The 27767-nt window shown below is 36.8% G+C and overlaps 1 protein-coding gene across 3 annotated transcripts in view; it reads left to right on the plus strand.

The window, feature by feature from the left end:
- Positions 1-27767, plus strand: part of nAChRalpha6 (nicotinic acetylcholine receptor alpha6) — a 280059-nt gene that overhangs the window by 144264 nt on the left and 108028 nt on the right. For all 3 annotated transcript variants that reach the window (XM_069115136.1, XM_069115135.1, XM_069115134.1), the window contains exon 6: positions 11591-11771. In XM_069115136.1, the coding sequence (XP_068971237.1) occupies positions 11591-11771 (181 nt within the window). The remainder of the gene's footprint in view (positions 1-11590; positions 11772-27767) is intronic.

Genomic DNA, 27767 nt, shown 5'->3' on the forward strand with positions numbered 1-27767 from the left:
AGGATCGTTTATTGATATTAAGAAGCTACTCTTTTTGTTATTATTATATTATATATATTATCTTTGTATATTATATTATTATTATATTTTGTTATCGTTGAGAAAATTCAAAGCGAGTCGAGAATCCAGAATTTGCTGAAATTAGCGGACATTTAATTTTGTAAGTTTCATTCTGCGGGTTTTATTCATTTCATACTTTCGTTTGAACAATTTTCATTAACGTTTTATTTTCATTAACAATTTTTCGTCTTCGTTAACAAAATCGGATAATCTTTTACGCGGAATAGAGAGATCCAATAAGCATCGTTCAAAATTAGAACGCGAAACGAATAATTTATTTCTAGTCCGTGTACAGATGATAAATGATGACATCCGTGGCAAAGAGAAATAGAAATTCAATCGGCCAATACCGAATTCTATCCACTGCGAAATTCACTCGGAATGTGTTGTTACCTGGAAAACATTTCCGTAACGTTAACATAACGATGTATATATGGCCGATGTTTGGTCAACGGAATTTCACCGTCCACATTTGTCAAAGTAATTTCCACTTCTACCTGTCGTTTTCGTTAGGGGAATGTTACGGGTTTATGTACCAAAATTTTATCGTTCCATCGTGTTGCTTTTGACAATATTTGTTTAAACACGCTTCCTTTAAACAATTGTTGCAACGCAATGCTTTTTACACGCGATTAAATGCGTTTCAAATTCTGCTACTCGAAATGCATACGGATAATCGATATTTTGAATCGTCCTCGATCTCCATCGAACGATTCTCTTCGAACGATCAACGGAAGGAAAGAAAAAGATCAGTCACAACGATACGCATAATTCGGAACTTTTGACGAGTGTCAGGCATACGCGTAGTTTTCAGAATGCCTCGTGAGACAATATAATAAACGACCTAGCGTTAGAGAGAAATTAGCAGTAAGAGAAAAAGATGATAGTAGCAATCAAGAATTTTAACGAATTGTTATTACTATTATTGAAAGTACTTGTAAAAAGTGCTTGGAAGAAAGTTATTACGTACTTATAGAATCGAGTAAAAAGATATAAATAAAGTATTTTGATGAAGATCGTTTTAACAATTTGATGACAAATAATTTAAAAAGAAATCCTTCTTCTTCATCGGGAAGAGTGTAACCGTAAATGTTGAAATCGATAAAAAATTAATTTCTTCAAGAGCGATCGTAAAATCACGAGATCATCTTCTCACCTTGTCACGTATCCTCCGTCGAAAGTCTATCCAGTGGCGCCCTAATACGATCACGAATCTGTCATAATCACGTTACACGCTGTTCTCTGCGGTAATCACTCGGCTTAATCGGCTTAAGGACGCGGGTGGAATAGGATCGTTGGTCGCAGCGGCAAATCTGGAGATCGTTGATCCCACGAATCCATGTTAAAACTCTGGTCGAGACCGATCAGGATGAACATATCCCTTTACACGCGTCTTTTATATTCGCACGCGAATCAATGAAACTGCCACGATACCGCCTCTTACGTGCCAATGAGGATGCAGATCGCGGCGGAAGTTGCTGGACGCGGCGCTGGCGAATACGGCTTACAGCGGGTGGCGGCTGTAATTATGTGAATAATTAATAGAGACGCGACGTCAGGCCACCCCGTCACTGCGGGCCACCGCAGCACCGGGCCCGAAACCCGCCCCCTCAAAACACGCGCAACACGTAGCTACGTTTTAGCATTCCTGCGGAACGACCAGAATACCGGCGAACGCAACTACTCCAGCACTGCGATCGCGCCAGACCGAGCCACCGATCTATCTACACGCAGGTCACGTACGGTTCGACGTGCACGCGCGGGTCAGCTCTCCGAGCTATGCAAACTATCGTCGCCGGGATTCGATCGAGATTCGACCGGTCAGACGATGTTTTCGTTCGCGGTGTCAACGCGTTAATTTTATACGCTGATTTTAACTAACACGCCACACCGGTACAGACTATGCGGGCTGATTGAAATTGCGCGACTGGTTTGGGGGAATCGATTTCCCAGTTTCCTGGCTGGATCCACGTATTTGACTGGTTGCACGGAGAAATGTCTAAACCGTCGTGGAAATAAAAATGTAGTATGTCCGGAGAATATTTATTTGACTTTATAAATAGTTTTGCGCGGTAAGGTAACGTCGGAATTGTTAATAAAGTTTTCAATTTGAAACGCGCGAATAATTTTCTCCAATTGTGCTACTTCTCGATTCGCTTATTTTCAGAATCCACCTACGTTCACAATGTAACTTGATCGTGTTACATTTATACAATTAATATTCAATCGTATTATTTAACGTAATTTGTGAAATTAGTTGGTCACGGTTGTTTGTATAATTAAGGAAAAGTTCGCGGAGTCGGTACTGTTACAAAATATGTTAGAATATCACATGGTATTCAATTTTGTCATTACGTGGTTTACAAAATTTCGAATATTCTTTATTTTGATAATTCCATAATTTATCAAATGATTTACAAAGGCAAGAATACTTTGATAATTAACGTATTTGAAAAATCTTATTAATATTGTCCGTAATAAATTTAATATCCCGATTGCAATAATTGAGAAGATACTTTTCAATTAAGCAGCTAATTATATCGCGTAAATCTATCGGCAATTGTTGAGAATGTCAATTTCAATTATTAAGAATTATTATATTAAGAGAACTTCGTTTCGATGAGAAAGGCTTAGCCATGCGTCATTTATATACGTAAGTTAGACGATATCCAAAAATATAAATGACGTACAAGTAAAACAATCGGTTTCTCAAAGCATAGAGTATAGATATCTCCTTCTCGAAAAGAGCCATCAATATTTTAAGACGTAAAGATCTCCTGTGGTTTGATTAATTGGAGACGATTAACAGACAACGAAATAGATTCAGGTGGTTGGCGAAAGAACAGCGAGATTTATTTACAATTCAATAGGTACACTCGTTTGGACGATATCCAAGCCATAAATCGCCAATATCTATTATGGAAAAGGCGAAGAGAAATTGGAGAAACGAAAAATTGGAAATTGTGGAGTGAGAGAAAATTCTATAAAAATATTTTTCAGATATTTTGTCAGCAGTTTGTGATATTTATTAAAATAATAGAAATATCAATGTTTGAAGAAACATGGAACGATCTCGGATTAAACTTACGTTTTACAAATTTCCTTGATCGTAAGACACAGTTGGATTGAAATCGAATCGAAAACGATGTTCTTTCGCGGATCACGGGTTATACGATCGCTGAGTGCATTCCATCAGAAATTATTCCGCTCTAAATAACGCGTTTCTGTCGTAAAGTGCTTATCTGAGGAGCGTATAATATCAAATTTTCGCCAGAAAATATCCCGGCAGTCGTTTCGAGGCAATGCTCAGGGCACATCGTGAGTTGCCGAGTTTCGAGCACGCTTCTACCAAATTAATGCTACGCTACTGTGTATAGGCGCTCATGGTGATTTGGCACCGTTAACTTTCCGACAGTTTGCCCGACATTTATGATGGTCGAGTTGGAACACGGTCCACCGCCTCGTTGCATCGTTCCCACTATTTACCGATGATTGTATAATAACCCGAATGAATACATGCGCGCACAGACAACCGTGAAATTGCTGGAGATGTGGGAAACATTCAACGATAAAGATTTTCGTAAAGATTCTCGTAAGAATAGCTATTTTATGTTTATCGATCTAATTGCGAATTTCGATTTCGTTGATCTTTAAAATCAATTATAAAATTATACGTAGTAATTCCGTAATAATCTTTTGTCCATGCCTATTCTTAATTTTGTAACATTTACTTCGAGGCTATCTAAAGAAGACTTTCAAGGAAGAGATTTTCAGAGAAATTCTTGCCAAATATAATTCTCAGCAATTGCGATTTAAAGTGCAGAATTCTCGGAAATGTTCGATCTTTCGTCCTAGCAGAGAAAGAAGGAAAATCCAGATAGGTTAAAATAACGTATAGATTAATGGTTGGGTTAACGTCGTTTCACCGACTATCCAGGATTCTTACAGCAGAAAGAGTATTTCTGAGAAATAGGGAGGTGGTGCGTGGGTATCGTTCAGCGAAATTTTCTCACCTCCAAACCAGTCAAAAATAAATTTCCTTTGACCTGCGATAACTCTTTCAAGACTAAACCGTGATATTCTATTATTAAATTATTTTATATTCAAATTGAATCAACGTATACACGTACGTACATAGACGCGTGTTTAGAAACGTGGCTAGTTCGAGGAACGCGAACGATGCCGGAGGAAAATTCACGAGCAAGTAGAAGCAGTAGGAAGTACTTAAGAAGCGTGGAGAGAGAGAGAGCGGGTTTCGTGGCATGGTCGATGAAACCTCAACCGCCTGAATTTCTATGCAAGACGCCCACTTAAAACCCTACGCATCTTCCGTCGCCGAAGGTGAATTTAATCCTCCTCGATAGGGACGTTGGAGGAAGCTAAATCCCCGACTGCGCCGTCTAAACTGGCGACAAATCGCGAACGTAAAGCGAAACGAAGTCGAGGGGAAAGAGTTGATCGATCGCGACCCCGTGGCCATTTCCGGTGGATCGGACGTGGTAACTCTATCGCGAGCAACACGCTCTTGCGGACAGCTGGCTTGTTAGCCGTCGACAAGTAAAGCTCGAGAATACCGAGTTTCTCGATCGCTGTTACGGTGGTTGTTTAGAAGTTATCTCTCGGGACGAATACTTTCAGGTGTCTCGAGTTTCGCAGAGTTTTACAATACCCTGGTTAATTGCGAAGATGGAGGAATCAGGTTAGAAGATTACGTATTTCACGACGAGAACGCGTGTATTTACTTACATAAGTGGCTTATCACGATTGAGTATAAAAAGTACAAAATATAGTTTCCGCGACAAGTAACGAAGCGAGTTTATAAATTTCACGTACCAGGTAGATATTTTATAATACAAGGAAATCGTATTTTATTGGAACACGCTTTTAACTTTTTGTAGAAAATAAATATTAATAATTATGCTACGTATGATGACTTATAAGATACGAAATCTATGGTACTATGATTAACAGCTTACCGAGGTTTCTCTCGTACCAAACGTAAGTCGCGTAAAAGTTGAAATATAATCTAACTATTAAATCTTTAGAGACACATTTCGCGCCCACCAATCTACAGAGTTGATTTTATAGACAATGAAACATAATACGTTCGTGTACACGGACACGCGTTTTAGATATTACGTGAAACCTAAAACGTTGCCAATCAATCTAAGTTATCCTACTCCATTTCCTACATCGATCAACGAAAATTTCATACAAGAGTGAAATTCCATTGATCGAAGTTTGTCCCACCTCGAGTTGCATCGAACGAACTGGCAAAAAGCCTGCACCAAAGGAACTGTCATTAATTTCGTCGGCACTTCCTTTTTGTCGAGAAGACCAAGATGCGCGATCGCGGATATAGCGAATCGATGCTAAGTGGCCATCGCGTTAATATCGTTGAAATGTGCAAGTAATGGAGAACGGGGGGTGGTCGTTACTCGCCGAACAAAAGGAGAGAATGCCTTCGTCTCTAGCTTACTTGTTGCTCGCTGTAGTCCACGCTTCTTCTCTTGAATATCGTCATCTACAGGCGCGACATTCGCGTTGCAAAAAGGAGGAATCCTAAAGCGAGAGAGAGTGATAGAGGGTGGGAAGGATCAGCGATCTTAGAGGACAGGATTCATTCGGAAGGTAGACAATGCCTGCCGTGCAGAGATCGTCTTTGTGCGAGGAGCCGTTCCTTAGAATTTATAAACGACGCTGCACACCGCGACGCTTTGTAACAGCGAATGACGAAGGGGAACGTCGAACTAGTACGAGAAACGTTGCAAACGCTCAGGGTTTGTTACCTCCGTCCTATTGATTTGTATTATTGCATTGGACGTATTTCCGGTTTGATTGGAACCGACTATTCTCTAATTAATTCATTGATTATTGATTATCTCGGAATTGATTTTGAGGCTGGTTTAGATTTGAAAAACATCAAATAGACAGGATTGTAACGTTCGATGCATGTATGATAATAATGGCATTTTAGGGACAGATTTAAATCGAATATAATTCAAAATTGTCATTATTATTAATATCATTATATTACAGATATTTTTGAGAGATAAATAGATCTGACCGCGGTAATAGATGAATACATGCATTAAAGAGAATATCATTTCCTATTTAAGTTCAAAATTGAAAATCGACGAACTATCATAATATTCATAAATTAATTATCAGTTGTAAGTTAACTATTTAGAGGAATACCTAAAATATTATCAAAATATCACAATTTTGTCGCTTGTTTTAATCACAGCTTTCCCAGAATCATTTAAAAGAATGATACAAAGCGTTGTCTCAATCTTATTATTGTTATCAGGTTAAAGCCGTGATTAAAATTAAAAGACAGCACCCGTTGGTTGTCGATTACTTTGGCTTGCTTTTTAGCGTTGCGACTAACTCGCGGAACGTTCTTGCAACAGGCTGTGCTTTTTCCGTTGACTCGTCCTCAGTTTTCGAAACGTGCAACGCTGGAAATATAATCGAGGCGTTGCGATTGTTCGGTGGCGCGACGTCGCAACGAGCGCGAACAAAAGAGGAAGACTGCCGTTTGTATAACAGGCACCGCGCCGCTGTGAAAAAAGCGAGAATTTCGCCGGTCTCAATTACAGACGCTTCTATGTTTCTCGTTGAATTACGCCAATAGCGTACTTTCTCCCTTCGCCTGATCGTCTGTCGTGTGAGATGGAGGAATGTGGACTGGGAAATTCCGAGGTATTGTCCGCGCTCGAGACGACGATTCGTCTGTGCTTCAGTCGGTTCATCAGATTTCTGGTGTACGTACATATTTCTGGCCCGAACGTATGGTATAGTTTCTATGGTACATATATATATACACATACACACATAGCTTTATAATAGATTTCCTTTCAATAAGTGTAATGAATCAAGTAAAGAGTAATTAATACGATAAGCGGTAATTAAACTGGAGGCTTTCTATTTCAAATACCAATTCGTATTTAATACACGAAACGATAAATTCCTTTAGAAAATATCAACAGAAATTACAAAAATAATATTAACAGCCTAAATAAAACTAAAATCTTCTAAGAATAATACCAATTTCCTTCTTAATGGAACTCGAGTACAATCGCAGCTATCGATTCTGACATCCCTCCTGCATCTTCTCTTTCTGTCTTCTTCTTTAACAATCAGTGATCAAGCCGATTTGCTAAACAGGCTATGTCGAAACTCTACGATGCGGAAGTAGTTGGAAGTACTTAATACCCGTTCGACACACTTCTCCGCAACTATTTCAACGATCGAAAGTATTAAACGAAATTCGGAAGTTCCCAGTGACTCCCAAAGTTGAACGGCGAGCCGAGCGATGGTGTTTTAAACTTTGACGCCTTATTTCCTTGGGAAATCCGTCGAATTTGCATGCATATGAGAACGGCTGATTATAATATAACATTCCACATCTGTGGAACAGTGGCGTCGCAAGACTGAAATTAAGGCTTTTTACTACTAATTCGGGAATTATCGTGTCGCTTCGAAATTATCGCGACATGGCGTCGAAGCTTATTCCGGTTCTGCGTCGTTATATTTTTGGTGCTGTTCTTTACGAGAACAATGGAGCGACCTGTGTACGAAACAGAGCCATGCCATACACTTTCTCGTTTAATTGCTGAGTAAATGGCCATAATTTTGTTTGAATTCGACGAAGATTTATCATGCAATTTGTGTTATATAGGCACGACTTTTGGACGTAATTACGGTTGGTTTCATTTTCTTTTGTCTTTGGAAGAATATCACAGCTGCATTTCCTTTTTGAGATTGTATCTGGTTTCGTGTTTTATCGCTTTTATGCGAACAGCGTGAATTAGTAATATAAATTTTAAAAATATGGTAAAGATCTCCGAGGTCTATCAATCAAAAATCTATTGGATAGAACACATTTGAAGGTCCTTAAGTGCTTAGTTTCAAATGCACCAGATAAATGTAGGCGCATAAATCAATTTATATTGATTGTACCTATCATTAGTAATATCCATTTAAAATATCACTGTACCTGTGATGTATTGTTGGCAACGTTTTGTAAGGTTTCCAAAGCAATTTGAAAGCGTTTTCTGGATCCTTGCCCGATTGCTTTGTTACACGTATCTGAATGGCTTTGATATTTTAATGATCATGCTGATCGTATGTCTATATTCGTGAAAATTGAAAATTGAAAATACGACGAGTAGGAAATATGTCGTTGCCTGTAAATGCTATCGTGTTATTTAATGTTCGTTAGTTAAATAAACTGTCCTCTTGTTCGATAGCGCAAGCATAAATAGGACAAAGCAGTAATACTTTCAATCTCGTTAAATGATTAAATGACTTCTATATTCTGTGTTGCAAAATATCAATCTCCAGTATATGAATTTCTATGTATAAGTTCCTTGTATTAAGATGTTTACTCGCTCGTTCCGCGGAATTTTACTATCCTCTAAATCAAGCCATTCAACTATTCAGACACATTATTTCCAGTTCTCAATGGCTGCAAATTGCGGGAGAAGCCTCTATTTGTAACTGACGAATTATCCAGGGAAAAAGGAAGGAATAGTAGTTGGGAACGTATGGATTTGCTAATAAATCTCGGCCTGTAATATATCGTGGACATTTATTAAGCGGCCGTAACGGAAACCGCGTGCAGCTGTTCGCAGAGCGACGTGCTATCCGACAACAAAGAGACGAAACGGATAATAATCGACACACTAAATCGGCACAATAAGTACCGATAGTCATAATTTCGGTATTTCGCGAATCTATTGTTGCATTTAATAAACGCGTAACGCGTCGTTCGACGACTGTTAAAACACTGAGAAATTAAACTGTACTTTTAATAAAGTATCGCGCGATATAATCTTAGCTTCAACTTCGTTAAATCTTCGTTTCAATCGGAGACAGAGACATATGGCAAGATCAAGCTGAAGGTGGTAAAAAATGAATGGATCAGTACGCTTCGTTCCTTGTGAGCAATTAATTGAACCGTCTCTTCGCTATCCCCTGTACTTTATTTCCGACCCTTCTTCTCTTGGCTAGGATTTTGACGTACCTTATCTTCGTAATATTCGATTCGATAGATTTTTGATGAATCTTAATACGTTTGAAACTTATTCGAGGTTATAATTTCTAAATAAACTTCAAAAGTAAAATTAAGCAACAGGCACATAGACAACAATTGCATAAAAACAATAATATTCATTCTTCAATGTCACAAATATTTCAAATACGTGACTAATTTATTCTATATTTTGAAAGAAGCGTCTTATGATAACAATATCAACGTTGTAAGTTGCACAGGATGTGACTCATTAGTGAGACAAGTTTGTCAGCTATAGCGTGTCAAGATCATCAGATGTATGCAGTTAATTTGAAGCTAATAACAACACTGCATAGTTCGAAATTACGGCTACTCTGCTTTTAATCATTAGCACTGGTAATGATTTCATTGTATCGTGAGTAAATAATGATCACATCGAATCGCTAATAACTTGAGTTAAGTTATTAGTAGTTAATTGATCAGTCTCTGACAAGTGTTTATCCGTTTACATGCATTGGTACAGTGAGAAGTCAGCGAAATGCTGATTCGTTTGTGCAAGTGTAATGTTTGATTATATAGTTACCAATGTAGGAGCATATATTGTCTATATTAATTATCGATGTGTCCTGTACTATTTACATTTCACCATTGCTCGATAAAATCATGTTTTCAATCTCTATCGAAATGAAGAATTATATCGTTTATTTTGTTCGTTATTGTTATTTTATAACAATCTTATATCAGCATAATACCTATACTTATCATGAATGATTCAAATTTTCAGAAATATTTTCTCTTCGAGTAAACATATACAGCTCAAAAAATAACAGTAAACAATCAAAGTGTCGTGACATGATCATTCCTCTTCATAGTAGAATTTCAATCTTAAAGTATCTTTTCCCTTCAAACGTATTCGACACGAATTAAACGTGCATACGATAGATCTTTCGATAAAAAGGTCACGCGTTGTGTCTCTATATTTCGACGAAAGTCGTTTCCAATCCTGTCGTAGCGACAACATCGTTCGAATATTTCTCACCTTCTTCGTTTTTCTGGAAAGGAGGCGTGCTATAACGCCGGAATTACTCTCGCGAGGTGCACATTTTACGGGAAATAAAAGCGCCGGGGTATTTTGATGTCCTCAAGCTCTCACGAATGCATATCACGCCCCCAGCTTCTTCTTCGCGTCTTATCTGAGACATTCTCGGGAAGCATACGATAAGCTGCTTTAGTAGACAAATCTCCCGCAGAATAGAAGATGCGCAGTGTTAAATTGTTAAACTGATTCGATTCTGTTACTTTGCTTTGCCAGGGTGGAAAAGTGAATTCTTACTCGACGCGTCGTGTGCAGTAGCTGATTGAAAATATTTAAACATTAACCATACAACACTTTTACGTCGATATTATACGTGTTATATAATATCAATATGTAATATGATTATATAATTTCATTGGCACTGCAACGAGAAACGCTTATGATGATTAAATTGGTAAAATTCGAAACCATTTTGAAAATGTATATACATAAAAGTTACAAGATATTTACCGCAAACGTATATTTAGTAGAAAATCAATATACAGCAGGAACAGTCATTTTAAACATACTATTAGGACTGAAGATACCGCATAATCGAGCGTTTAAATACTTTTACGATCTTTGTGAAATATACACTTGTATTAAATATCTTGTAGTTTTTATATACGAGTCCACATTTATTTCAAACTTTACAGTGTTAATGAAATTTCAAGATATCTTGTATAACAAATACATATATCTACGAAAGGTTCCTATATGTACATAATACATATATGTACAATATGTGGTAAAGATGCAACATCACTCTTTATCTATCGTAGGTTTCAATTTCACTGGAAAATCACTCGAGCTTGCTCGTTTGTAATTCACAAGCAGATTTCATTCTGGCGACTTAACAAGCTGCTTTTATGGATAAATATACAGGGGAAGAAAAATATTTCTCGTTCGTGGAGCGTTCTTGGACGTCTCCTTTTCCCATTTGTCGTTGTTTTAAACGTCCTTCCTAATTCTTCTTGGGGAATTAGCTTGGAAGTATAGGATTCAGAGCACATATTTTCTTTCCGCTTTTCCCTTTTTTCGAATAAAAGATATCCCGAAGCGATTAACGTTTTAAACGTCGTTAGTTCTCTCTTACTGACGTTCGTATTCTCCAAAAAATAAGAGATAATTTTCAGAAAATTGTCTATATATGAAAATAAAATTATAATGTTATTTCAATAACTACGTTTTCTCTCAATAAGACAAGGAACGAAGTAGAAGCTTTCACTTGCTCCGTTCAAGTATACATCGATCATCTTGTTCTTGCTAGAACAAAACAGACATCGTCGAAAAAGAGGAAAATTAAAAACTATGGAAACTACCGGTCGAATAAACGTAATAAAAACATCGCGGTTAGGGAAAGGATGAAAAATAGAAGAAAACAACGCGATCGAGGTTGACGATGATTAATTAATGATATCATATGAACACGTTAGTGCGGATGAGGGTTTCGACGGGACGTACCAAACAAACGTGGTGGTCACGCATAACGGCAGTTGCCTGTACGTTCCTCCGGGCATCTTCAAGAGCACTTGCAAGATAGACATCACTTGGTTCCCCTTTGACGACCAACACTGTGACATGAAGTTCGGATCCTGGACCTACGACGGCAACCAGGTACACTACTGTCTCCACTAAACACTAAACACGCTCAGAGTACACACAAAGCACCAAGAAAGTCTTTTTACTGGTCCCGAATTCTTCGAGTGGTGCATCGAACGCGCCATTTCCTTGGACGGTACAAACGTGGCTTCGAAATTGCCGCCTACCTACTTCAAAAGCGAGCGTTCAGACGTATGAAACGTCCTCGTGGAGAGAAATTACATTTAGGTTCTCTGGTTTATGGTTTTCATTCTCTATCTAAATCAAATAAAATCGATTTCCCATACGACAAAACGATAATCTTGTGGAATAATTATAGCGAATACAAAAGTAGGTTTTTCTTAAGTTATTGAAGTTGGTTTGTTTACGACAGAGTTTATACTCGCGTGGCGGGTAATGATACACGAAACACATAGTAGAATATATTAAACGAGCTAAATGTTCCAAAACCGCGGCAGAATAAAATTTGACACCGGTAGGTCGACGTACAACGTCTTCTCTCGCGTTACTATACTTTATATCGACGTTGATCTATTTCCATTCCGATGGAATAAAGTTTACCAAATCGTTACACATATTCCTCGAATAATTACTGCGATTTGAATCGAACGAATTCTGTTAATAATCGATAGTAACGCTAAAACAAACTGCGCGATGAAGATATCATAACGATTTTCCAATTGCTGTTAAACCAGCGTCACGTATTTTATCGATGAATGTTACTTTAGGCGTGTAGCGAGTCTACGGACGGAAAAAGGTTCGACATATTCTCCTGACGTTGCCATTCGTACGTCAGGCAAAGAAACAGAGAATAACGAGCATTGTCAGCATCAACGTCACATCTTTCGCCGTTTCCTCGGACATAGTAATTCATATACTCGGCAAGTACGGTGTCACGAGTCGACGACAATGGCAATATAACGACGTTCTCTCGAAGAACGTCTCGTTTATTGCGCGAGTCTGACGCGTCGGTAGAATAGCTCGACGATTCTCTCCATGGTGGCGATGCGTCGTTAATGGAAACGCGTTTGGAGTCCGGTGGCGGCACTGACGAATCCCGATTGCCACGATATCCAAGCCCCTCTCTCCCTGCCAACATCCCAAGAAAGAAAAAGGTCCTCTTGATGCTATACGCCCATGAGCTGCCTCCCGAGGCTTCTTTGTCCGACACAAGAACTCAGTGCAACACAATAGCAACGCTCCATAGATAGCCGTTCATTCTCACGCTTCGTAGCTTCAGCTCGGATCTTTATATATAATATAGGTATATTACATATATATGATACGATATTATGTATATTATATTCTTTACGTATATATGATACATGTAACACGCACATGTACCAACATATGTGAAATATCGAGAAGTGTGGGAAGAGAAGGGGTGGTGAAAGAAAAGCGCTCGTGATAGCATCAGCGTGGTTAGGGATACGCGATGTCCTCTCTCGCTGTTCTTATTCATTTTCTTTTCTTTTTACATTGAGGACTGGGGAAGAACGTCGATACAAGAACGTTCGGAGGGAAAAAGCTTTCAAAGAATATTCCAAAACACTACGATTGTTTAAGAAGTTTAATAAGAAACTTTATATCGTGTCGATGAGAATGCATCGATAGTTTCAGACGAATAGCATTCGTTCAATCAAATGAAACATACCCAAACTATGACGGATTAAAGGTTTGAATCCCGATTGCTTCTCGCTGATATACGGCAGAAAACCGCTTAATCAAACAGCTGAGTCCCATAAATCTGCAATAATACGCCGATTATCGATCATACGGCCAAGGTTTTTAGACGAAAGAAACCACGAATAAAGTATTAAACGCGACAAGTTTTGGTAGAAATTAGTATGCAGATATATAAATCTAAAATTCAAATTCGAGCATATTCGCGACGGTGCTACGTAATTAGCAAAACTTCTTGCAACCTCGAAACCGATGATACTTGGCTTCCGAAGTTGGGCCGCAAATTTATTAAACGATGTATCGCGAGAAAAGATCAACGGCTCAACGTGCGAATAATCGAAAACCCGACGAATGTGAGTTTGCACAGCCGTCATTTCGTTGTAATATTTTCCTGTTGGTAGGACGGATAGAATTGGAGGCAACGATCGTTTTCGGTTAGTAGAATAATTAAATTCGTTATGCGGACCGCGTGAAATAGCCGCGAGTATTATTTAATGCCGAAATTTGTCGTCATGCTCGGTCGAACACAGGTTGAGTAAGGGAGAGAGATGGCGAGCGGATTCCCCGAGCACGTACTCGCAGTCGCGGTTCCGTTAATTGTATTCCACTTTCAGGGCTGGTTACCGCGCGGAAGCGCGCCAACAGCGCGAACCATCGCGACACCGAATTGGAACTCGTCGCATTCAATTATTACGAAATTGCAGCTAACTTGAGGTAATCGTCATTACCGAAACGATCGGTGGCTGTTATTGACGCGTTACCGCTTGATCGTTAATTGGCTGCCATAATTGGGCTGTAAGACGCTCGTTTGATTATCGTGCCGAGCCAGATAATTAATTGATCGCTCAGTCTCATTGGACGTGTAACGACGTTACTGATAAAATTAATCTCTTACCCGCTCTTTGGAAATGTTTCAATTCTCCAGGGTATGCTCCTCAAATATTACCAAAATTTGCGCTTCGTCCTTTCGTTGTTACACGCCGTACAAGATGTTTCCAATTTTCTAAGCGAATTGCCAGCATATTTATCTCCTCTGTTTTCTACCACTTTTATTTTTCGTGCGACGATCAACGACGCGTGTGATATGAATTTCGACGTGGTAACGCAGTACAGTTCGGAAACCTTAGATTCGCAGTAGCAAGATGGCAGATTCATCCGAGTTAAATTATTATTGACAGCGCGTTTGATATATTATCGTAGCATAATTTATCCGTAGATCGGTGTTATGGCGTTATCGATGGCGCAGGAATTTTCTTCTACGAGTAGATTCATGCCATACGAGGCTCCAGCGTAGCAGATTCCACCCGAACGACATTAAACCTCGTTAAACGCGCTCTGCCCGACTGTATCCGAATTTCGGAGAAGTTGAGATAATCGCCGTTAATGGAACGACGTCTGCATGTTGCGTCATGCGACAGCATTCCATCGTTAATTACGGTATTTTCGTTTCGTGATTCGAAGGGTACTCCGTTAACTTCGCTTTATTTTACTCTCGATTTGGTGCACGTCTTACAAAAGGGACACTTCTCTCCTATAGGTTTCTATATAGGTGTTTGTCGGTCTAAAAGATAAAATGCAACGTGTTTCATGGAATGTGCAAACAAAAGTCATATATCAAATGTGAGTAAATTATGAATAAAGTGTCCTAACTCGTTAGAACTTTTAGAAACGCTCGATTGAAAATGAAAAATTTCATTATCTAAATGATAACTTCGGAATAAATAATTCTCGTTACAATAATATTTTTATCCGGTTAAATCGCATTCGCAGTGGCTCTACAATTTATTTTCATTTCTTTTTACGTAATTTTTCCATTTATACGTAACGTTCTTCTACAAATTTCGTTGTAATTTCAACGAAACTATCGGCCCGCACATTTCATCAAAATACGCTCTTGAGTCGTTTATAACGTGCGCAAATTCGCGCAAGGACTGTCGTGTCCCGTGACGTCCTACTGTTCAGACATGAAATGATAAATTCATTTCACTTAGCGTTTGACCTGGACCATTTGCAGCGGCTGTCAGGCCTCGCGTTTCGCAGTATACATTGAAGAATCACACGGTTGGTTCTTTATGCGTTATAGCCTTATCCGTATCGTGACGGGAATATAGAAGCTGTGAAATTGCCACGATGAAGTTCGTCAAAATGAATTTCGTCAACAAGATTTTCTCAACGTATTTTACTTCCCTTTTCAAGCTTTTTAAATTAATCGAAATATTTTCGCGCCATTGGAAGTATTTCAACGGCATAGAGGAGATTAGGCGGTTCGAATAATTTATTCGTTTCATTTTATTTAAAATTATTTTGACTTACGTCGATCGAAGTCATCGTTCGGTCAAAAACACCGGACGACAAATCGTGACGTTTCATCTCGAAACAATACCACGAAATGACTAGCATGCCATAAAGTTCGGTAATCATTGGAAACGACGAAAGAACGGACTCACAGTGATGATGACACACGGGGAACGGAAGCGAGCGGTACAGAGCATAAAGGGTGAGCGATTTATTGTTTGGATCGGTATTTCGACGTGCGTCCACCGAAAAATGTTTGAGTTATTTCGTTCCTCGTCACATGAAATTCATAGGTTTTCGTTGCACGTGGATCAAGTTTGAATTAGAGTTTTGTCGTTTGCAACGCTTAATGTTCCCTTAATAAAAAAAAACCTATTTATCTGATAGCGACATAAAAGCGTATACGAGCCCATATTTCTATACTTACTCGGCGCTATTCGACATTTTATTCCAGTTAAAATTAACGTGTTTCGATTTTCCTATATTTGAGAATTATTATCGATTACTATCGAAAATTATAAATACTTTCTTTCTCCATAGATATTATATACGACGAGAATATTACAAACAAAGTATCGAGATTTACATTTGAAAACTTGCAGTACTGACGTATTTCACGTGTCCGATTAATGCAGACTTTAGCTACTAACATCCCACGTAGACACGTGCATTTATTGCACATAATGCATTATTGTATATAATAGTATCGTATATAATACACTCACGCTTCGTATTACTCTAAATAATTATTATTCGATATTTATTAATTATTACAAAACTTTGATAGCATATTAAAAAGACAGCCAATGTAACGATACGGCGCTAATGAATGGCTTTGATTCAGAAATAGCTGATAAATACTTCATTATTGCAAATATTATTTATTACTGCCTGCATTTAATTCAATTTATAATACATTATCGTGAGAATAACGTAAAGTCAATAGTGTTAAACAAAATTCAATATTCATATTCGGCATTTAAATTCACGTTCAAACGTTTGTCGTTTCGTATATGTAATTCGCGCAGTTTCATTTGATAAATTTATTTATCGATGGTTGGACGTGTATCAAATACACGTCTGATTTCGACCACTTCGTTTCGAAATACAAGATTCCAATAAATATTTGCCAGATGATGGAGCTAAAACTATCACGCAAATGCAAGGTATAAAACGATTCGCATAGATGTCTGACAAATTTGCCGATCCAATGAAATATCTAATTAGAGACGAACATCTCTGAAATCGAGTTTCCGTGAAGAAATTCAGGGGCGGGCTAAGAATAGATTTGTTACGTTATTTAAGGACGTCGGAGGAAAAATCGTACAACAGACAAAATCTTTAATGTTGGAAGATAAAATTATTGGTAGCTGTTTTACTTCAAACTATTGACAAACTGTAGTTTCACTTCTCATAGTTTTTAAATGCGAGAGAGGACTATCGATCAGTAAAAGAAGTTGTTAAATCGGAAGAAAAGAGACGAAAGCAGAGTGAAAGATATTTTATGGCTTCGTTCCACCCACTTTTCGAAGGCTTCACGATTGGCTGCAATACAAATTTCGGTAATGTGCACTCGTTTAAGCGTGAAAGGTCTGCTTAAAAGCGATGTCTAGCGACATCTTAACGTTTCAGACGATTTGTTATGCGTGTAGAAACGTGCGTCGAATACCATTATTTCGATTATTTGCACAACATTTTTTACGTTTAACGATGTTTAGCGGAAATTATAGATTCGAGGGTTTCTTCAAAATACGATTTTGTTTTCTATGATTCTACGATACTACTATAATTAAAACAGAAAAAAATTGTTACACCGTTTGTCACCTCGATGCTGCTCAATTTTGTTTAGGAATTTAAACCTAAAATTTAATCGTTTCTAACTGACAGTACGAAATCGTGTTTTACGTAACCCTTGATACGATTTAAGAACATTTCTATTGATATTACGTAGTAACCAGAAAGAAATAACGAAGTATAGCAAGGAAAAGAGAAGCTTGAGAAAGTACATTGTACGCTCGATTATACAACGTTATGTAAAATTATTATTAGAGCAATAGACTCTGTGTCATAGAGATACCATGAACGCGCATACCGCGGGTACTCGATGAGTCGATTGTACGCTAACGCACAAAGGGTACACGCATAACAAGTCGACGAACGCAATCTCGGTACATAAATTGGCTCTAAATGTGTTGAACATTATATACGTACTCTGGTGTCGTAATTAACCCCTCAAATAGATGAGGGGCGCTACGATGGGCTGATGTCGCTTGCCGGTGTTTCTTGCTTTCACGGGCTTATAACTACGAAACATATCGAGTGAGCTTCCACTATATTATATATATATACATATAGATATTATATACGTACATATGTATACGATATATACAAGTACGACCATGTGCAAGAAGCGAACTTAATAGACAAACAAGGAAAGAGAAAAAAGAAATGAGGAAAGCGCGAGAGAAAAAAAGACAAGAAAGGGAGCAAATGAAGGAAGAAGATATCGTGACCCACCCCCTGCCCAACCCCCTTCGGGAATATACAATACATATATGTACTACTTGCCCCCTACCCCCCACAACCTCCCCTCGTGGAGATTGATAAAAGAAAAACCAACACAGAGATAGCGGACGTAGGGAAACAGGATGACCGAGAACACAATGACCCAGAATATACTTATACATGTCTCACACACAGATACATCGACGAGTCAAAGCAGGGACCACGTGATTATGTCTGAGCTGGAAATTGCGATTTCGCATGGAACACATGTTCACGTCACTCTACTATCGACTCCGCACCGATCATTCTCGACGATCCTTACGACAAAAAATCCTCCAGATTCACCCCGGAAAACCTGTTCCCGGATTTTCTACTACTATACACCCCTGCTATCTGCTTTCGAACGTTTCTTTTTTTCTTTCTTTCTGATTTCGACTCGTATTCGAGTCGCAGAGTCTTGGTTCGTCGCTGCTTTCTTGTAAAAATCAAGAAGATTCGGAACGCATGTTTGCAATCCTTTTGCGTAATTATAGTTGCGTGCATGAATACGAATAAGTTGCTGTTTCACGGAGGAAGGTGAGCCTCTCATTTTATATACATTTTGCGATTGGTATTTGAATATACGTAGATCGAATAAACGAAAGATTTTCGTTTGAAACTAGAGGTTTGCATTGGTTTCTTTTTTCCTTTTTTTTTTTCTTCTTCTTTTTGCGGATAATAAGTAATTATAGGGAATATAAGAGCATGTTTATGATACTTCTGCGAATAGATGCGTATACTTGATACTGTCTTCTTTTGTAGTATGTTTTGCGCTGTTTAAGTTTTACTCAGTAGATGAGAATTGTTAAGATTGTTAGTTGATAATCGATATTTCATAGAAAATAAGAATTTGACATTTATATAAGCAGGAAATATTGTAAATAATTCTGGTATTGCGAGTTATCTTACAAATTTCGAAATAAGCAAGTGATCCAAATTTTACAAATTTCTGATAGACCAATAGATAACACTGTTACGAGCAAATCATCAGAACGATATTGTTATTTATTCCTGTATTCGTAAACTGCAAATAAATATCTCGAAAGAAATGTTTTATTCGATCTAAATAACACGAAAGTAATTATTCTCCTTTTACTTGTTAAAATTTAGTCCACGGTAATATTAAATACTGCAAATGTAACTACTAATTAATATTGTCAATCGCAACGATAGAAGTAACTGTTAGCGTGTATAGTTTGAGCATGAAAATCTCTAAGCTTCCGTAATATTGCTTTCTAATTAAATACAGAATTTTTCTTCAAGGTAATCCTGATGACATCGTGTATATTTGTATGAAACTTGCGTTTCATCGGTTGTAAAAGTAAAATTGAAAAACATATAAAATATCGAAGATCTAAGGATTTAAAAAAAAAATGATTTTAGAGAAAATCAATTTAAATTTCATCGTGTGTAATCTATTTCTCTTTTGATCGAACTATTTGTTCTTGAAATTTCCAGGAACGAAAATATTTCAGATATGCAACTTAAATAGGACATCTTACACAGTGCTATCTATCGGTATACTATCTTTGACATTTATTAATACAGAATTATTTACAAATCTTGATTAACTCAAGAGTGTACGTAAACGTGATCCAGCTCAATAAAATTTCTATTGCAAAACTTCCACGATTCTTTCAACAGAATTCTTTAGAAAACTTCAATGGAATTTCTCTCATTCCAAAACAATTTTATTTACTGTCAGTGCTCAAAGCTGAACAAAACTCCAACGTTCTTAGTCTATCGCGAAGCATCGCGAGGATAATAAACAACGCAAAACAAAAAAATACAAGGTTTACATAATTGCCAAATTAAATCTCAAGGAAAATCTTAAATAATTATTCATTTTTCACGCGCCAATCCGCAAAATGTCAGGGACATCGCTTTCCTCCAAGAAATCGGCTCGTTCGACTTTGCTTCGCGTCACGAAATTCTTCGTCAGCTTCGATCTTTTTTACGATCATTTTGTTCGACAAATTACTCGAGAAAATCTCTCGCAGCCACAGCTAGACTAGTCAGGCTTCTTCGATCTATTTCGTTTCTTTCTTCATTTATGTTTCCATCGCTGCCGAGACTATCTCGATGACGCGATCCTCGTGTCTCGCAACACCGGCAACAGCGACGGACACGAGGATCAAGTTATTTGCAATCTGTCGATCCGTTGTCCAGAACCTAGGTAAAGTTTCCATCGTGGAGTCGATAGCTGAGTGACGTTTCCATGCCAGCCAGTAGCGAGCTTTTGCTCTTGAAATTCTCCGGTCTACTAGGCACTCATGAGGCCTGGTTCGGCAAATCGATTCCACGCGACGACATTTGCTCAATTTACTTTTATGAAAACAAACGATTTTACCAATGATCAAACGACACGACGCTTTTTTATTCGATTTGTATCATTTTCGTATAACTCGTTAATCTTATTTTCTACTTACTGTTTTCATTTAATTCCCTTTTATCTCGGTGGAAATATTCGTATTTTTTTGTAGACTCGTTTTTTACTATTTTCACTTCAATTTGATCCGAGCGAGAACGTTTCATTCGAAACAATTATTATCACGCGAAGAGTGCATTATATACTCACGGAAAGTGCTACCGTTTCGTTGAAAATAAAAAAAATATTAAGAGAGAGAGGTGGATGACACACGCTTCACTTTTCTGTGGATTCACTGGTTTTGTAAGTATAACGATACGCCTGCAGTACGTACTTGAATATGGTGTTTAGCGGAACCATCGTATCTTTTTTAATATATAAATCGATTTTTCTTTCTGTTATTCCGTGTATAAAAAATTGGATGTTACAACGTTAGAATATAGCAGAAGATGTTTCAAATATATCCGATTCGAGAAACATCGTTTGTTATCGGTAGTATTACTCCTTTGCATGTATTCAATTCTCCGGATGTTAGTATCCAAAATAAAGTGTGTTTAGCTATGTGTATATCTGTTTGAAAAGTTTGAAAAGTCAAACTGAGTTAATAATTCAGAACTACAAAATTAATAGAAAAATGTAGCAAAAATGATATTTACGAGGAAGAAATTAATGATTAAAAATGTGAAATACGAATCGTTTGGTAAGAAATAGATACTTTACAATGTATAATGTAAAAATCGATTTATATGTAGACAGAGAATATATCTAACGATTCTTTACAACCGCACCGTTATACTTTCGAAAAATGTGATGTCATAGATAGATAGTTCATCATACAGTTCGCTTTCTCCCTTTTTAGTTTTTCCTATTTTCAATCGAGCTATCACGATACACGTTGATGTATAATGCATTCCGCGGTACTTTTGTTCGATGGGAAAACCGATAACAACGTTTCATCAAAAAATAAGTATTATAAATACGATATAAAATTGCATAATACCAAATCAATATGATACGAAACAATAACTTTACAAGCCGATTCAAGAGAAAGGTATTACCAGTTCAGATCCGTCAATTTCATCCTGAATTATATCATTATCCTCTTATTAAGTATCAATAGTGACTTTATCACAGTTATTTGTTAATAGCAGCTGCATCAAAATTGTTATGAACGTTCGCGCAGTAAAATCTCGGAAGCTTTAAAAAATTAACTATTCGTCGATTATGTTGAACGTTTCGGATATAGCTTATCCGACAATCAAACTAAGACCAATGAAATCGTTACGGCGAACAAACTACGTATTCAAAGCCGCGTCGTTGAACGATCGTATCTAATTGTTTCAGCGAAAAGTACGTAAACCAGCTGCACAGAATCGGCGAGTGAATCAATTTAGAGAGGTCGTTGGTGCGTCGGTAACGAGCGGGCAATTAGCGTTTTACGAGAATTCCGGTACTCGAGCTTGATGCTAGGTTTACGATTGTCACAAGACTGCTGATAGACAGCTCGTAAATCCGCAAAACTGCACCACGGGGCTGGATCATTGTTCGCTGACCGTATTTGATCGCCGCCGTTAATCGCGTTTATCCACGGTTACTTGATGATTCTTTTCGGATACCGATCCAATGCAATCTTGATGCTGTTTATATCGGAATCAAGGTATCTAACGCCTAAAGCCATCATTTGTTATAAATTTTATTTTTTATTATCAAGATAAACACCAACCGATTGTATTTAGGATTCGATCGATTGTTATAGGATGCAAAAGAAAATTAGTGCTGTGATTTTTAAAAAGAGATAGTCTGGCGTAAAATTCGTATTAAATCGGAGGAATAGTATTAAGAGATGAGGATAGTATTAAACTCAAAAAACATGTTCAATTTGTCAAAACAATGGTGACATGAAAGGTCTAATGAAATTCAAGATAATTGTTTTTGACATTTAATAAAATTAAAAATGTTGTTCTAGTAGCCACTTGTTATCCTTATTTAGAGCGTATGTTCAGTGTGTCTTTCGTTTATTTTAACACTCGATTGAGCACGTTTCATCATACGTTCACATTTGTATGAACATCTAGACAGTAGGTTCTTTGATGTGTATATGTGTATTATTATTGTTACACCACAATTACTATAGATAATTTCTTACTCTACAGACTTTAAACAAATATGTATTCGATTATCTAAAGGATAACATTACACAATCTCGAGAAAAAATATTTTTCTGACAATGTTCGTTAGGATTATCCTTGTTCTGATGATTAGTATATATCCCAGATGTTATTTCAATATGTAGCATCTTGTTCGTTTTATTTAGGACACAGGAAATCAAACTGTCTGCGATACTCTGTATAGAAACGAAACGATAATACGTATCGCATACATTGAGAAAATGTTATTACAACATTCTGAGAATTCGCGTTAATATTCAAAATTATTTGAAAACAAAAGTTCCTTCGTCACAAATCTATAGGAAAGTAAGATTCGTAGCAATTCATTCGGAAAATAAAAAATGAAAGTACACGCTTTCTTGCAGTTGCTCGGGATAGATAAACTGATTATATCAGACAGAAATCGATGAGCTGCTGTAACGAGTGCGTATCTGTGCAGATATCAAGATATACGTCTACGAGCATGTCGGACCTTAAGCACACCACATAAAACTGAATATCAGAATCTTTACCTGAACGACGCTTACTCAGTTCACCAAACGATCGAGTTTCATCGTCATGTAATACATTACTCATGAAAGTTTCACGGGAACTGGTAATACTTTCCACGAGATTTTTGCTATAGTAAAGAATTTTACTACAATTAAGAACATAATCTTTGTACATAAATTCTCAAAATGGAACGAAACAAAACGGTTATCATATATTTACGATCTGTTGCACGATGAGATCGTTCTCTGTTACGATATAGAATATTAAAAACGAAAAATAAGAACTACAAGTGTACGTTGTTTTTGGTATATCTCGGTTGATTTTCTATATTAGAATATTCGATTAATTTGTCAGTTATTTCATTTTGATATTCATTTCGATATGATTGTTCTTGAACCGTTCTATTAGTTTGATGATAACGCCTCTGGTAATTTAAAGAATTGTTTCCTATTTTTTTTTCTGTTTCGTTCGACAGATACAAGAGAAGGAATTTAGCGATACAAACTGTCAAGATAAAGCTTCTACTCTACATTGTCAATTAAATGTCATAAACTAAGCTTTTGAAATTTGAGAAACGTTTGCTACATGGAGATTTTGAAGAGCAAATGTTCACTGGCTAAGCTTAGGCTAAGTACGTATTTGTTTCGCACACGCGTGTTAAATATTACAATCTCTGCAAGGTTCATGGTAAAAATTAGTATATGCAGATAGGAAATAGTATGTCCCGTAAACATGAAGAAATCGAAGCTTTACCAAGTGGATCGTCGAAAATTATAAAGTTTAGAAATGTTTTTATTATTGTGAAAAGAACATTCCTCCAGTACTATGTGTCTAATTTAGCAAGTGGCAGTATAACGAGCATCGTTAATTACATGATGTTCCATCAAACTTATAACACTTCCGCGTAGTACTTGTTAAAATAACATGCCATATAAAACTTGTCGGATTTGTTTCGGTAGTGTTACAAATTTGCATTGTTACCAAATAAACATACACGATCAAACGATCAAAAAGTTCGCACAGCTAGACGTGTTACGGATACACGATAAAATGCAGAAATTCCAACAAAGTCGAATTGCCAGCACTATGTAACTCATAATTTTCATGCATAATTTTATCAAGTCTTTTAGATTAAGATTTTTGCCACATTGTACGTTTTCAGAAGCGTAATCGATGCGTCATCGACCAATCCTTTTCCGGCGTGTTGCTTCAGTTGTTCAACGTACTGATAATAAAATAATACACAGACTTTCACACAAATTCGCTTCTTCGAGATTTTCTTAAGAATACGGTTTTCTTAACGATCGGTCGGCGTCACAGATGAAACAAACGACCAATGTTTTTTTTTTAAACGATCTTGTGATGGTCTTTAAAAACAAAAAAGGCTTCATACACAATGCGACAATATTGCGGTTCCAACGTTCTTCCCAACCTTCGACAAAACATTTACATTTCATCGCATCGAAAAAACTTTGCTTGAAAACTTCTTTTCTTGCTTTTCCTTTTTATGACAATCGTAACGAAGGGATTAATTTTTAAAGAACATCGCGCGAATATTTGACGGTGTACTTGTTCTTCGCCAACTCATTACTTTCGACAGAAATCGTTAACATTCCATCGCGTTTCTACGGAGAATATGACTTTAAATTTATTTTTAAATGAAATCGGCGATTTGTATTTTTCGTTCCAAAAGCCCATATCTATTCGTTATTTAATTAGCGATAATGTTAATTCGATAATTTAGAAATGTAAAAAGCTTTAAATGCCTAATGCATGATCTTTCTTGCCTTTTATCGTCCATTATCTACTTGCAATTACGTGTACGTATAATTAAAATACGAGTGTATGAACATTCTACATTTATTAATTACTTTGCGTACAAGATTAGAAGAAAACTATGGACATAAAATAAAGTTAAATTAAATATATATCTACGAGAAGTTAATCTTGAAAAAAGGATCTCATTAATGACAAAATAAATCTCAGCATAAAGTACAACAACGTGTCTTATAAATAAAAATCATGTACTGTTTTATACGAGTAGAGTAGACTGTATTTTAAAAGATAAACGCGTATAATAGTACATATTTTTACGTGAATTCGCATTTTATTTCGCCAGTCTTTATCTTAAGCGAATGCATGTTGTCTATTTTGTAGCGTGCTTAAGTATTTATCAGTATACGATTAATTTTTACTTTTGTTATGTTTGATAAATAGAAGTATGGGTACCTACTAGTTTGCCACGTTATATTGATTTACAAAGATGTGGATTGTGTACAGTATAAAAACGTATGTATACCAAGTATACGTATAAGGAAATAACGTGATTAAATTTTCTTAAGAGTAAATTCGGTTTATTAAGAACTTGTATGTTAAAATGTGTGTTAAATTCCTCTGATTGTATATAAACTATTAAAGGTGAAAAAAAGAATTTAAGACCTAATAGTCGATAAACAAACTTACGCCGTGTTTTTAATTGAAATCTTTAGTTTTTATTTTTTATTAGTTCCTTTATTACTTTGTAAAATTTAACGTTTGAAAACAATGATGTTAAAAAATGTCATAGGTGATCCGAACAGTTTAGATTGGATTTCAGCTACTTAAAGATATTCAGCTGCAGATTAATTAATTTCCAGGCATTTAACTGAAATGTCCAGTTTACACGACGAAACTGACATAAAGTAAAAGTTTCATCCAAATTCTTATGGATCGCCCACGACTCAACTATATTAATTGAGATTTAGCACAAAACAGCTTCTCGAATTTTACTTAACTTTTAAATATTTTTCAATTAAAGGGCTAGCTATTATCAGTATATATCTGTACACACCACATTTAGAAAAATCTCGTCTTTTTATTTTGCAATAATTTGCTTTGCAATTATTAACATTATAGGCATTGGTTATTTAAAATACTTAGACAGTAAATCTATAAATATTGCTAATTGTACTCTTATGCTGGCAGAGTAGCGATACAAAACTTTGAACTTCTTTTATGATCTATCCTACTGTTGCTGAAAGATCGGCGAATTTTCTATTCATTTCGCTACCTTACTAATTCTACTCAGAGTTACCGAACCAAACTCTTAAAAATTAATAACACCTTAAATGTGGCAACAAATTGACTTCTTCATTTCCATTAAGCTACAGATCATGCTGCATCGTGTCTCAACAATATGCTAAAGCGGGATCTAATCATCTCCTCGACATACCTCGTTAATCATCGTCGCTTGAATCCTGCACACAAAGTTAGCAAACATTCAAAAGTCCTTCGATGGAATTTTTCTTCGACCAAGGATCGAATAGCGTGAAATAAACGAGCCACTTGATATACCTAACTTTCACCTGTTGCACGTGTGTTCCTACCAGCGCCACGACGTTCCGAAATACTTCACCCTTGGCCAATCTATTCTTTTCTTGTTAGAATGACGAGGCCACCGCCGTTAGCCTAACTCCGTTTGTTCTCGTCGCGTATCCTCTTCTACGCAATTCGTGAACCACCGTGTTACGAAACTTTGCCCTGGTGAAGTACTCGCACGGTGCATAAAATCAGAGCGGAAAAGAAACGTATCTTTGAACTTCGCAACTAAATACATCGATAGATAGAAAGTTACATAGAAATAACATAGAAATGTAAAAGATATACCGTATAATATTTTTCTATCTTTAATCAGCTTAAGAATACGTAAGGTCGAAACATCCTATGCGCGTTTTATCTATCTTGTCAATGACCCGTGTAAAGTTTCAACCAATTTGCATAACGGTGAATCGCAGATTTTCAAAATACGAGCGAAATTTAGTTACAGTTTAAAGATAGGCGAGTGAAATTAATAGGTCGGGAGGAAGATAGTTTAACGTATTTATGAAAGATCTCTTATTATAAACGAGGTGCCTCGTAATGACATCGATTTTCTTAGATATAGGTTTGCCCGCGTGTAGTTTATCTCTGGAAAGGAGAATAGAGAGTCTAAAAATCGATACTGTAGAATCTGATTTTTATGTACGTGTATCGCTTTATATTTCCACTTGCTTTCTATGTATCTTTCATATCTTCGTTCCTGTCTACGTAAATACGTGGAATGGATACAAAACACATAAAAACTAAAAATTTACACAAAAGTTGTATACAGAAGTTGGTATACGGAAGTTGTCGAAACTAACGAAAAGGAGATTTACTTGGTTTAGATTTCAGAACTCGTGCTACCCAGATAGACAAATAGTGCCTTACTTTTATTCGTCGAATATTTGTCCGCATTAACATAATGGAATTCAATGCCATGGCTGTCGTTACAAACGATTTTGACACAATTTTTTCAGGAAAATGTCATTCCTACATAGGAGACTTTCATGTCGTACAGTACCCGTAGCGATAAAAAATTGTTTCAGCTAACAATTAAGGTATTACAACTGTTTTCCCAGGATGAATTCTACAAAGGATAAAAACATTCGATGAATTGCTAAT

Source organism: Bombus flavifrons, chromosome 6 (genome assembly GCF_040668555.2).
Source record: "Bombus flavifrons isolate JBK064 chromosome 6, iyBomFlav1_principal, whole genome shotgun sequence".
Classification (NCBI taxonomy): Eukaryota; Metazoa; Arthropoda; class Insecta; order Hymenoptera; family Apidae; genus Bombus; species Bombus flavifrons.